This window comes from Octopus sinensis, linkage group LG15 (assembly GCF_006345805.1).
Source record: "Octopus sinensis linkage group LG15, ASM634580v1, whole genome shotgun sequence".
NCBI classification, from domain to species: Eukaryota; Metazoa; Mollusca; class Cephalopoda; order Octopoda; family Octopodidae; genus Octopus; species Octopus sinensis.
Genome location: NC_043011.1, coordinates 52,755,457 through 52,768,197, shown reverse-complemented (window position 1 = coordinate 52,768,197; position 12,741 = coordinate 52,755,457). Strand labels below are relative to the sequence as shown.

The 12,741-nt window shown below is 37.4% G+C and overlaps 1 protein-coding gene across 1 annotated transcript in view; it reads right to left on the bottom strand.

The window, feature by feature from the left end:
• Nucleotides 1–3,615: 3,615 nt before the first annotated feature.
• LOC115219758 (uracil phosphoribosyltransferase homolog) overlaps nucleotides 3,616–12,741 on the bottom strand; it is a 63,461-nt gene continuing 54,335 nt past the window's right edge. Inside the window, exons 6-7 of the mRNA XM_029790001.2 lie at nucleotides 9,732–9,830; nucleotides 3,616–7,014 (exon numbers count right to left, since the gene is read on the bottom strand). Coding sequence (XP_029645861.1) covers nucleotides 6,908–7,014; nucleotides 9,732–9,830 — 206 coding nt within the window. The 3' untranslated portion in view covers nucleotides 3,616–6,907. The remainder of the gene's footprint in view (nucleotides 7,015–9,731; nucleotides 9,831–12,741) is intronic.

Here is a 12,741-nt window from a genome sequence, read left to right as displayed (position 1 = left end):
TACATTGTCCATGACTGTTCCAAGTCTTTATCTTGCGAACTGTATCCCTTCTTTACTTCACAGTTATTTTAGCTCGGCAAATAAGCTATTTGAGAATTAAGTGTCTTAAGGAAACAGTTCAATGCTGTTCTCAAGATTTGAATTTATAATTGAGCACCTTAAAAATTTGGTAAGTTACCAAAGTTAATGTACACCAAATTTCTCCCTGATCGATTTGATGTCAAATCACATGTAAACTTGTATGATAAGCAGATAAGGATTAGCAAAACCTGCACAGAAATGAAAATTGATCATTGACCGTAAGTTAGTGTCATGTCACATAGCGCAAGAGGAGACAACTCCGAGCTTATACGAGTTATTTCCCTTGGCTACTTCATACCTATATATATGTAAAGTAGCTATCATAATTTAATGTCCGTGTTCTATGCTGGCATGGGTTGGACTGTTTGACAAAAGCTGGCAAGCCAGAGGGACGTGCCATGCCCTGTTGTCTGTTTTGCCATGGTTTCTACAGCTGATGCCCTCCCTAATGCCAACCACTTTACAGAATGTATTGGGTGCTTGTTTTGTGGAAATAGCACTGGCAACTCCATCAAGTAACTTGCAAGACAAGACAAAGTCAAGTACCATATGTGTATATATGTACATACCTACCTACCTACCTCATAGATGTCAACCCAGGAGTGTCTGGATGCATAGATCAGAGGAAAGGACCTCAATCTCGTGGCTTGATCTGGCAAATGCTTATGAATTTACCTTTCATCCTTTCAGGGTCGATAAAATAAGTACTAGTCTAGCACTGGAGTTGATGGAATCATCTAGACCCTTCCCCACAAATTTCAAGCCTTGCACTGATAATAGAGAGGAATATTAATAATGGTTTCAAGTTTTGGTACAATTGCATAAATTTTGGATAAGGGGCTACAACGATTACATCGATCAAAGTGCTCAACTGGTATTTGTTTCATTGACCCTGAAAGGATGAAATGCAAAGTCGACCCTGGTAGCATTTGAACTCAGAATCTAAAGATAGACAAAATGCCACTGGGCATTTTACTTGGCATACTAACAATTCTGCTAGCTTGCCACCTTTTAATGATAATAATAATAATAAGGGAACTCAGATAGTACAAACCTCCGTCAAAGCAACACCAACATCCTCTCAATGATTAGCCAGAGGTGATTTTTAAAATGACAGTATCTTAAATAAATTCGACTACTCTCACAAACGAAAATACTAAAAATTAACCTGACTGCTCTCAAAAATAAAAAAATAAATAAAAGATTAAAAAAACCCCAGAATCTTTGTCCAGTACCGGATCGATCCCAAAATCTATTCAGTCACAAGGCCAAACATCCCTGAAAGTTTCATCCAAATCCATCCAGCGGTTCTTGTGACATCTTGTCCAAGGACAAACAGACGAATACTACTGCAAACAATACCTCCACCTTCATTAAGGCGGAGGTAATAATAATACTTTCTATTAATGGCAAAAGCCTTGAAATTTTAGAGGGGACTAGTCAATTACATCGACCCCAGTGTTTCACCGCCTCACCACAAAGGTATCAATTTCAGCAACCCCGTAGAAATCATTAGCAATTCGAGCACTGTTTAAAATCTCATATGAAAGTACTTAATGCTTTTTCACAGTCCTCAATTAGAATAGAACCACAATTTGACCTGAAAGCAATTGAATTTTATCGTGCACGGTTTGCTATGAAATTATTCCGTCTCATACTTTCCTTTAAATTAATTTAGCTCGGAACTTATTCTAGCCTCGTAACACAAAATCAAATCCTTTAATTTTTTGGCGTGAAGGGAGATAACTCAGCTAAAGATGCTTATAGAAATATCTCTTGTTTAGCGAAATGTATTTCACTAAAATAAAGGGTTGATTTGAAGTGATATAATAGAAGACACAAAACCCCGATAGGGAATACATTATTTTCAAATTTTGGCCCAAGGCCAGCAACTTGCAGGAGGAGGTAAGTCGATTACATTGCCCTTGAAAGGATGAAAGGTAAAGATCGACCTCGGCGGAATTTCAACTCAGAATATTAAGACATGAAATACCGTTAAACATTTTGCCCGGTGTGCTTACAATTCTTTAAGGGAGACCAAACGTAGAACTACGTGGATGGAAAAGATACTTCCTAACTGTAAAAGGTGTCTTGCATCAGTAAAGGGTTTTGTTGGAGCTATTATTTTTATAGTTTAATAATCTTCTTGTAAATGGCCTTCCAACTTGGAATTTAGAACAGTAGCTGTTCGTTTGCCTCAGTTTATCTAGCAAAGTCGAGTTATGCATCTTACTAAAAGGACAAAAATAATAATAGCTCTGATATGGTTTGAACTCAAAATCCCATGTACTAAATTAATGTACCATCAATAATAATAATAATAAACATCGTGTACAGTGCTCAGGTGCACTACAACTCATCTAAAGTGTATATATAATCAGGTGTAGTTTTGGCGGATTTCGGAAAGCATGAGGGCCTTAAAGGATGCAGTGTCATGGCAGTCAACAACTGACGCAGGCAGTTTATTCCATGCTTCAGCAACTCTGAGCGTGAAGAAATGTTTCCGAAAGTCATGGGAGCTGTGTTGTTTTCTGACTTTGTAGGCATGTCCACGTGTGTTAGACACATGGAGATCAAAAAGGTGTTCAGTGTTGTTGTTGGTGAGGTGGTTGACAACTTTGTGGGCGTTTACGAAGTCCGTCGCCAGACGCCGGAGCTTCAGTGAATCCATGCCCAGGGAAACAAGGCGCTCAGAGTATGGTAGGTGTCTGATGGAGGGTATGCGTTTGGTTGCACGTCTCTGGACAGATTCCAGGAGGTCAATGTTCTGAGCAAGATAGGGGTTCGAAACTGATGATGCGAATTCCAAGTGTGGTCGTACCATAGCTGTATACAGCTTTAAATAGATGGCTGGAGAGCGGCTAACAAAAGTCTTGCTGAGTGATGCCAAGACAGAAATATACAGTTGCTGATTTGATACAAATATATATTTAAAAAGTGGTAAATGCAGTAAAACATTCTTTAGATATACAACTTATGATTATTATTACAGGAACTGTTCTTGGATTCTTCAAATATCCGTCATTGAAGACTCATCGAATCGAAATTTATATATCAAGGGAGATAATTTCAAAAATTAAGCCAATAGAATGAACTCGTTTACTTTTTAAACACTTTGGTTCTGTATTGATGGCATCGTGGTAACTAATATCAGCTTTATAACAAGGTGCAGCATATTGCAATAAGTCTGTTTTTGGTTATATATAATGCAACAAACGTTTAGTAAGAATAGTAATATTTATTATTTGTCCAAGGACAACATTTTCCGGTATTCAGTTAAATTAATTCTTCGTTCAAATCCTGCCAGGATCAAATTTTGTCTTCCTGGAGAGGATTATCGTTGAGTGGATCAACTCACAGAACGTGCATAAAATCTATTGTATGGATTCTGAAGAGAATTTAGATGAAACCAAGCAGTTTTCAGCAACGGTTCTGCTCATTTTTCATTTCTAATAATTCACTGCTCATAAAAATTAAAAATTAAAGCAAAAAAGTAATTAAAAAGATTAAACTTCAGAGAATAACAACACTTGATAACGATTTCTGTCCAGGCAATTTATTGCTAACTATACAAAGATATATCTTCTGCACTGTAAATATTTGTCATATAATATATACATGCATACATAGACATTATATATATATATATATATATATGCTCTCTCTCTCTCTCTTTCTCTCACACACACAAAGATCATGTACAGTCAATTAACTCATCAAGTTCTGATCTGGTTCATTGGAAGTGAAGAAATGTAAACAGATTTACTTCACTGAAATTTTCCACTCTTGAGAAAAGAGAAAAAAAAATATTTGAATATTATTCCATAACTGGGCGTTCGGACTGCATTTTCTTTCTTTTTTTTTTGTTTTGTTTTAATTGCTTTGTTCAACAAAGAAGGGATATTGAAGAGGAAGATTAGAGATTAGCTGTGATCAAACCACAGAGGTAATCAGTGCAACATTTCATAGTAGTAGAAACTTTATTCAAAGGGTTGCTTCAAGATATCAAACCATAAAAATCTAAGTATTGTATTTGGCTGTCACACATAGAAAAGCACAACCCAAAACATTACTCTATACATTATCTTGTGGCACAGCAATCAATCTGACCATCCAAGAAATTTCTTACCATATACATACATACATATATATATATATATATATATATATATATATTTTAATCAAGATGTGTTTCTCCAAATACACTATTCGTGAAAATCTATAGGATTATCCCCCTGTTCAACATCACCTCATTCCAAAGACTTGACTCAGCTCTGCTCCTTAACAGACAGATGCTTCACAGTATTTCACTAAGCCTAGTTAGCTCTCTCTCAGCTGTGCTGTCCATCCAGTAAAGAAAAACTACACAATGCCAAAAGTAAGTTAATTTTATACATAGTACAAGTGACTGAGGTTGATCTATTTAGCACCAACTCCCAAGTTAATGGGAATATCATTGAATTAAAGTATTCTGAACAAAAATTATGTAATTCAGTTGTCGTAGCAGCAGGAGCTGTGAGTGTTGATTGGTCCTATATGCTGATTGGCAGTATGGGCAAGAGTGCTAATATAGTGTTAACGCGTGGTAGTATATACAAGGAGTGATTTGTTACATTCATTTCATTTCATAGGAAAACTCAAGTAGAGAAAATACTAGAATAACTAAATGAGAAGCTTATTTCAGTTTCAGACTTCTCTTAGATAATTACTTCCATTTTAAAACAGATATTGACAGAAACATCATAACACGTGTTTGCTGAAATAAATTTAATTTTGTTGTCATTTACCCATTTCTCCCTTCCATATCTTTTTACTAAAATTTAAATCAAAAGTATTGCCATCATTCATAGTAAATCAAAAGTATTGCCATCATACCATAGTAAATGGTAGTGGTCAGAGTAGATTTATACTTTTATACAGATCATTGATTAACAGTATTTCTGTTAGGTACATAAAATCAAGTGTCTTTTTTTTTTTTTAAGGACACACTACTGCAAGAATCAAAAATATGAAGTCATGACCCAGCATTTTAAAGAATGTTATCAACAAAAGTGGTCACCTTTCAGGGTTAAGAAGCTAACCTCAACTGCACTTTAAATCTAAAATAGTATTACTGGTGATGTGATTAAGTAAAATTCAGGAGAACATGACATGAATAAACATGATAACCAGACAGTTGTTGGTACTTTGTTTCTTGAGAGACACAAAGTAAATTGAATGTAATTCAACATCTAAAAGATTTGTTTAATTTTCATCAAAGATAAATCCCTGTAAATTGGATATTTTAAACCTGAGAAGATAAGAGGCATTTGCCAGTTAGCTGGAATCACTAAAGTGATCTCTGAGGCAGTGGTGTGGATGGTTATAGGACAACAGATAAGTATTGATCTCTAAATTAATAATATACAGTGGAGAGGGAATCATGTTAGAGAGGAACACGTTTATATTAAAGGAGAGTCACTAGTATCAGGGTAAGCTACTGACAGCCTGCTTCAGTAAGAAATGGATTGGAAATGAAAACCTACATTTTGTTGAGAATTCCTCACTTGTCCTCCAAAGACAAAAGTGATGCCAAAAATGTTATTTTCCACATCAAAAGTCAACACATCATTCCAGTTGATTTTTTTTTTTCTCTTCTGTTTTGTAATTTTTTTATATCACTAGTTTCAGCTATTGAAATGTAGCCATGTTGAGGAACCACATTCAAACATATTGTTGATTATATCAACCACCACCACCACATCTTACTGATACTTATTTTATCTCGGAAGAATTAAAGGCAGAGTAGACAGGGGCAGTATTTCAACTTGGGGACATATAAAGACAACCAAAGAAAACAAATTATTTTGTCAGTTGCCCCACTGATTCTACCTTTAGGGTTTGACAACAACATTCAGAAGAAAAAAAAAAGTTAAATCCAATTTTACTCATCTTAGTAAAATTAACCTTAATTTCACGTTTTTGGTGCAAGAGAGCTCCTTGTAAGAATTGTTTTGTATTAAACAAGCTAACACCATGATATTGGATATTTCCACATATTCTCTAACTTGAAAACCTTGACAAAATTGTTCTACAGATCATGTTGAAAATATACAAATATTGAGAGCAGGAGAAGAAGAAAAAGGGATACAAATGATTTGAAAATTGTAAAAGTTGATAAAAATCAGTTCTAAATAATAAAACTAAGAAGGAAGAAGAAAAAAAGACATTGTAAATTTTCTGAAAAACAAATAAATCATAAAATAAGAAATATTCAAATGTTTCATGATATGGTTTCAAAATAAAGGATTCACAAATATAAAAGGAAGAAATGAAACAGGAACATGCGATTTTTCAAAAAAAGTGTTCATCTTTGCAATAATGTTTGTTGGATTGAAGCATAAAGATTATTGAGATATTTCCACTGCTATCTTTAGATGCTTAAGTTGGCTTTCTACAAAATATGGAATAATTTTAATGAAATTCTGTACAAGGAAACAATCATTGTAAAAAAAAAAAAAAAAAAAAAGAAAAATTCCTCTCTTTCATACAAACTGTTTTCATTAAATCAAAAAAAGAAAAGAAAAAGAAATTCTGAGATGATACTGAAAACACCCAATAAATAAACCAAAAGGGAAATAAAATATGTTAAACAATTTTTTTTTTTCCGTTTCAGATATTGCATTTCAATATTGTTATAGTTACAAGTTCAGTGACAGAGAGCTCCGAGTAGGAAAAAACTGAACTTTAAAAATGCACCCCTTTGGAAGATCTGGAATAGGAAAGGTGATGTGCAGGAAACAGCAGCAACAACTCACAGGGTGGGGATACAGCATTGGCCTTTGGTTCATTCAGTGCCAAAATATTTCTGTCCAAAGTGATTCGGTGCTACTGGGTGAACTTCTGTCGTTACTATGGTGATACCAGGGAATGAGTTGATAAGTGATTTGACAGCTTTAAGAAAAAGAAAAAGAAAAAAATTAATTGAACAGCTCACTATACATATATAGTGATACATGAAATATTTTGAAGTACAAGCCACACCCAAAGGAAGACCAACCAGAAAAACTAAGAATTAAATTTATGTCACTGTTGCAAAAAAGAAAAAGAAAATCTATTGCTTGCTTTGACAGACATGAAACTTTGGTGAAGAGTGTAGAGTTGACTGAATTAACCTGTGCTGTATTACTGGTTCTTTTGTAGTCCCCAACTCCACAAAAATGAAAGACAGACGTGATTCTTAACAAGAACCAAGAACACAAAAGAAGCTGACCAAAGGGCATTCTGTATGGCCCTGTACTGATTCTGCCCAGCCATTAAATTTAACCCTTTAGCATTCAAATTACTCTGTCAAATGTAATGCTTATTTATTCCTATTGTTTTGAATTAACTATGCATTATCTTAAGAACTTCTCCATTGGTGAGCCTTGCTGTCCATGGAATCCGTAAAAGTCTTCTCCAACACCAAAGCTCGAATGCATTAATTCTCTTCTTGTCAGCTTTCTTTAGTGTCCAGGTCTCGCATCCATATGTTGCTATTGGGAAGACGATTGCATTCACCAAGGCCGAAAATGTCGCTAGAAGCTAGGATCACCAAGCATAGATTGGCATATTTCGGTCATATTATGCAGAGAAAATCCCTGGAGAAGGACATCATGCTCGGAATGGTCAGTGGCAAGAGAGGAAGAGGCCGGCCAAGAACCCGCTGGCTTGACACCATCAAGAGTGATACTGGAATGGACATAGCCAATCTGAAAGAAGCAGCCCAGGATAGAACTGGCTGGAGGACACTGATCCAACAAGTAACCGAGAGGCGACTTCGACTGAGCGGTTAGAGAGAGCTAGAGATGCATTATCTTGTAGCTCTGAGATTTTCATAATGTGATTGTTTATTTTTTAGAAGCACATTGTAGGGTAGGTGTGAGAGGCTGCATTTAGCCGGTTTGAACATAAAACAGGTGGAATACTGAAGCAGGTATGGCCAGTTTTACTGCTACATGGTTAAACTCATAGATATGAAAGTTCATACAGAATTAAAAAACCTCACAGATGTGGTTTCAAATGGGAGTGTGTGATGTTTATGCCTTCCCAGTCGTACTAGAAATGCAGATGAAGCCCTTAATACCTAGAGCTGAACATTACTGCTTTGAGCCCTTTCACTCACAGGAAACCAGTTACCCAGTTTCTATGATGTATAAATGGCCGAGATCAAAACGTCCCCTCAGAATAAGACACCAGGTTACTCATTTACAACTGGGTCAATATAAACAGAAGTGTTTTGCTCAAGAACAATGCACTGCCCAGTCAGAGAATCAAACCCACAATCTTGTGATTGTGCGTGCACTACCGTAAACACTAGGCCACAATCCTCCACTTCAATGCCCAGACCCAACAATCAAAACTGGGTCACAGACTAAAATGTTTTGGAAGCTCATCACCACACCACCTGACATATGACACCAGAAGTCATATTAAATGATGCAACACCTGTTTTATTCAGTGTCTGTTTACATACATTAACAAGATGATACAAACAGCTTGGTATGTGGTCAATGACACTGAAGTGACGAGCAGAGAAACAGAGTTTATGAATCGTCTTCCTCACACACACACACAAAGTAAACCTTAGTTGACTAGACACAAGATGTATTCTTGCAGGGGACAATATAATCAAACAGAGTTGACTTCATCGGAACTTCATTCATCCACCCTAAAGGAATCTAAATTTAGAATATGCAAGGTATGAAACTAAATATTAAAATCTTTTGGTTACATGAAAAGTTTTTCTAATGTTAATTCAATTAAATGAAGCATTAATTAAGTATATTACAGATTGCTATTCTATGGGTTCTCTTAAAATGTGCAATCAGACATCCAGACACTCAGTGTAGACAAAACAGAAACAGTTCATTAATGCAATCATTCACTGATATCAGCAACATACAGAAGAATCATTAAGTTAGTGCAGTGAACATAAAAAAAGAAAAAATTTAATCAAACTGGAACTCACTCTGTGGTGAAGGAAGGACAATATTAATTCAATGACTAATATAACATGGCTTAGTGGTCATGCTGTTGCATTCACGATCACTATATCATGGGTTCGATTCCCTGATTGGGTAGCGCATTGTGTTCTGGAGCAAGACACCTTGCTCCAGTACCTCCTTTTAATCAGTGGGGAATGTTAGCATGCTCACCTAGCCAGCAGGGTGGCATCATTTGAAGGCCAAAAAAAATGCATTGTGACAGCTTAAACATAAAGCAAATATTGTGGCTGGATACGGCCAAACTGTAAACTGAAAATGTATTTATCCACAGCTCTACCATTTCCGACACCACAAAATCAATAACAAAGCCCCTACATGGTTACGGAAAAGAGCAGCCAAATTTCTCTCACATTACACTCAACAAAAAAAAAAAAAACATAGGATAATAAAAAAAACATTGGATAATGTATTCGGCTGGTGACAGCTGGAAGATCATAGAAGGTCTGCTTGACCAAAAATGACCAGCAGCTAAGCAACAAGCACAATGTCATCACCACCACAAGCCAGATGTGAAAGATTATTTCCAAGCATAGAGCATATGAAAGGAATTATGTCAAAGTTCAAGGGGTTAAGTTCAAGGCTCACAAATTAGAATTGAATAATTTAAAAAAATTGGCAACTTACATCGTGGTGTACAAAAGAGATTTAACAGGATCACATTCTGTTCTTTAACTCTGTGATTCTTTAAAACATTCATTGCTTTTGTCACTGTGTTACCAGTACCTAGAATTACAATGGAGAGAGAGAGAAAGATACAATTGCAAAAAATAAATTGTTCAAACCATTCCAGCAAGGAAGACAGATGTTAAACGATAAGGATAACCAAAGCACAATGCACACATTACATCAAGTCCCTCTGATCTCCCTCTTTCTAATCCAGTAAGGACTACATCCCTCTACTACTGGATGGATGGAAGCACTCCGTTGGTTACGACGACGAGGGTTCCGGTTGATCCGAATCAACGGAACAGCCTGCTCGTGAAATTAACGTGTAAGTGGCTGAGCACTCCACAGACACGTGTACCCTTAACGTAGTTCTCAGGGAGACTCAGCGTGACACAGAGAGTGACAAGGCCGGTCCTTTGAAGTACAGGTACAACAGAAACAGGAAGTAAGAGTGAGAGAAAGTTGTGGTGAAAGAGTACAGCAGGGATCACCACCATCCCCCGCCGGAGCCTCGTGGAGCTTTTAGGTGTTTTCGCTCAATAAACACTCACAACGCCCGGTCTGGGAATCGAAACTGCGATCCTATGACCGCGAGTCCGCTGCCCTAACCACTGGGCCATTGCGCCTCCACTCCTCTACTACTACTAACCAAACAATAAGGTGCTACTGCTCAGTTTGCAAGAAATTGCAGCCAAATCACTCTCTAATAGCATAAAATGGCACGATGCTTAACAATGTAGTCGTTTATCATCATCATCATCATTTAATGTCTGTTGTCCATGCTGGTATGAGTTGGACAGTTTGACTGGGCTGGCATGCTGGAAGGCTGCACCAGGTTCCAGTCTGATTTACTACAGCTGAATGCCCTTCCCAACACCAACCTCTCTGGGAGTGTAATGGGTGCTTTTATGTGCCACTGGCACTGGTGCCATTTGCATGACACCGGTATCTTCTACGACTGTGATTTTATTTGGCTTGATGGGTCTTCTCAAGCATGACATAATGCCAATGGTCTTGGTCATTGCCTTCTGTGAGGCCCAACACTCAAAAGGAACTCAGGCACTTTGCCTCCATGAGGCCCAACGCTCAATAGGAACTCAACCACTTTGCCTCCGTCAGGCCCAATACTCAAAAGAAACTCAGTCACAATGCCTCCATGAGGCCTAATGCTTGAAAGGAAGGAAGGAAGGAAGGAATTCAGCTAGCCCCAATGCTCGAAAGGAATATATAAAATCATCATTTAGTGTCCATTTTCCATGCTAGCATGGGTTAGACAGTTCGTCTGGAGCTGGTAAGCTAGAGAGCTGCATCAGACTGCAGTCCGTTTTGGCTTAATTTTCTCAGCTGCATGCCCTTTCTAATGCCAACCACCCCACAGAGTGTACTGAGTGTCTTTTATGTGTCACCGGCACAGGTGCCATTTCCGTGTCACCGACACAGTAGCCTTTTCCACGTCACCCTGGGCCCGCTGAGAAAAAGTATTTTCTGTTGTCTGAAATACCGTAAGAACACAATGGACAACAAATTCCTGGATCCCTAAAGACACAAATATGATTGTTGTTGAAATGAAGCAAGAAGTTTACTTTGCAACCACATGGTCTCAGGTTCAGTCCTTGTGGGGCACCCAGACAAGTGCCACCTACTTATACCCTCAAGTTGACCAACACATTGTGTGTGACGCAGGTGGACAAACAATTTAGGAGACGGTCAGGTGTGTGCATGCATGAATGTGTAATTGTTTATGTCACACAACTTAGAAATTCGACAAAAACAGAATAAGATACAAAAGCAGAGAGGCTGATAAATGTGACTAAAAATGTTTCAAAATAGTGTCCCAGTATGATCACAGTCCCACGACTAAACCAAATAAAATACTTCTAAAAAGACAAGCTAGTTATATCAGGAATGCCTTTCATCATAGGTCACCTCAATCAGGATTGTTTTAGTTTTTATTTATTAATGCGCCCTTTTCAAGCCTAGCATATGTGTTCCCCTCAGCTGGACGGGATGCCAGTCCATCGCAGCATTACTCAAGAAACAGGAAGAAAGAGTGAGAGAAAGTTGGGGTGAAAGAGTACAACAGGGGTCGCCACCACGCTCTGCCGGAGCCTCGTGAAGCTTCAGATGTTTTCGCTCAATAAACACACACAACGCCCAGTCTGGGAATCGAAACTGTAATCCTCCGACCACAAGTCTGCTGCCCTAACCACTGGGTGATTGCGCCTCCATAATTATTTTAGTACAAGACCATAAATTTAGGGGTGATATGATTAGTCTATTGAACTGATACCAATATACATATAACAGCTACTCGTTTCAGTGATTGTAGAGATGAGAGGCAAACATGGTAGAATCTTCGTTGAGATTGGGAAAGGAGTAAAAGTAAAACGTTTAGTTCAGTAATCAATCATTTTTGTTGAATATGCTCAGTGGTTGACATCTGGGTAGAACAAGATGTATTGGCACATTGCTAAAATTACATTCACTACTTTCCAAACTGTGTGAAGTGCTCGCTTGGGATACAACAAAACGTTGGAAATGCAACGTTGGCGAAATAGCATTAAAATATCAAGGGAAATAACTTAGTAAGAAATTACAATGAATTGTGTCTTGACTATGACTGCAAGTACAAACCCAACAAAATGTTACCAAAATTAATGGGTTAATGTCATCAGCCAGTTATTGTAAGCCAAAAAAGTTCTGTCACAAAGTGATCACAATAAGCGGATTCCACTGAATAGGTATCCATAACCATTAAGCATTGCAGTGAAATTCGCTAAGTAGAAATAAATATGTAGTCGGGCCTACTTCATCTCCACATATTTGGAGGGCAAAGCAAGCAAATAAAATACTAAGTGTTAGATAATTAAAATACCAGTCAGTTCAAACATAACTGCTGCTGTCAGAAAGGCACTCAGTGACCTAATATTTTGGCAAAAATGATTGTGTAAAAAGGAGCATGACTACA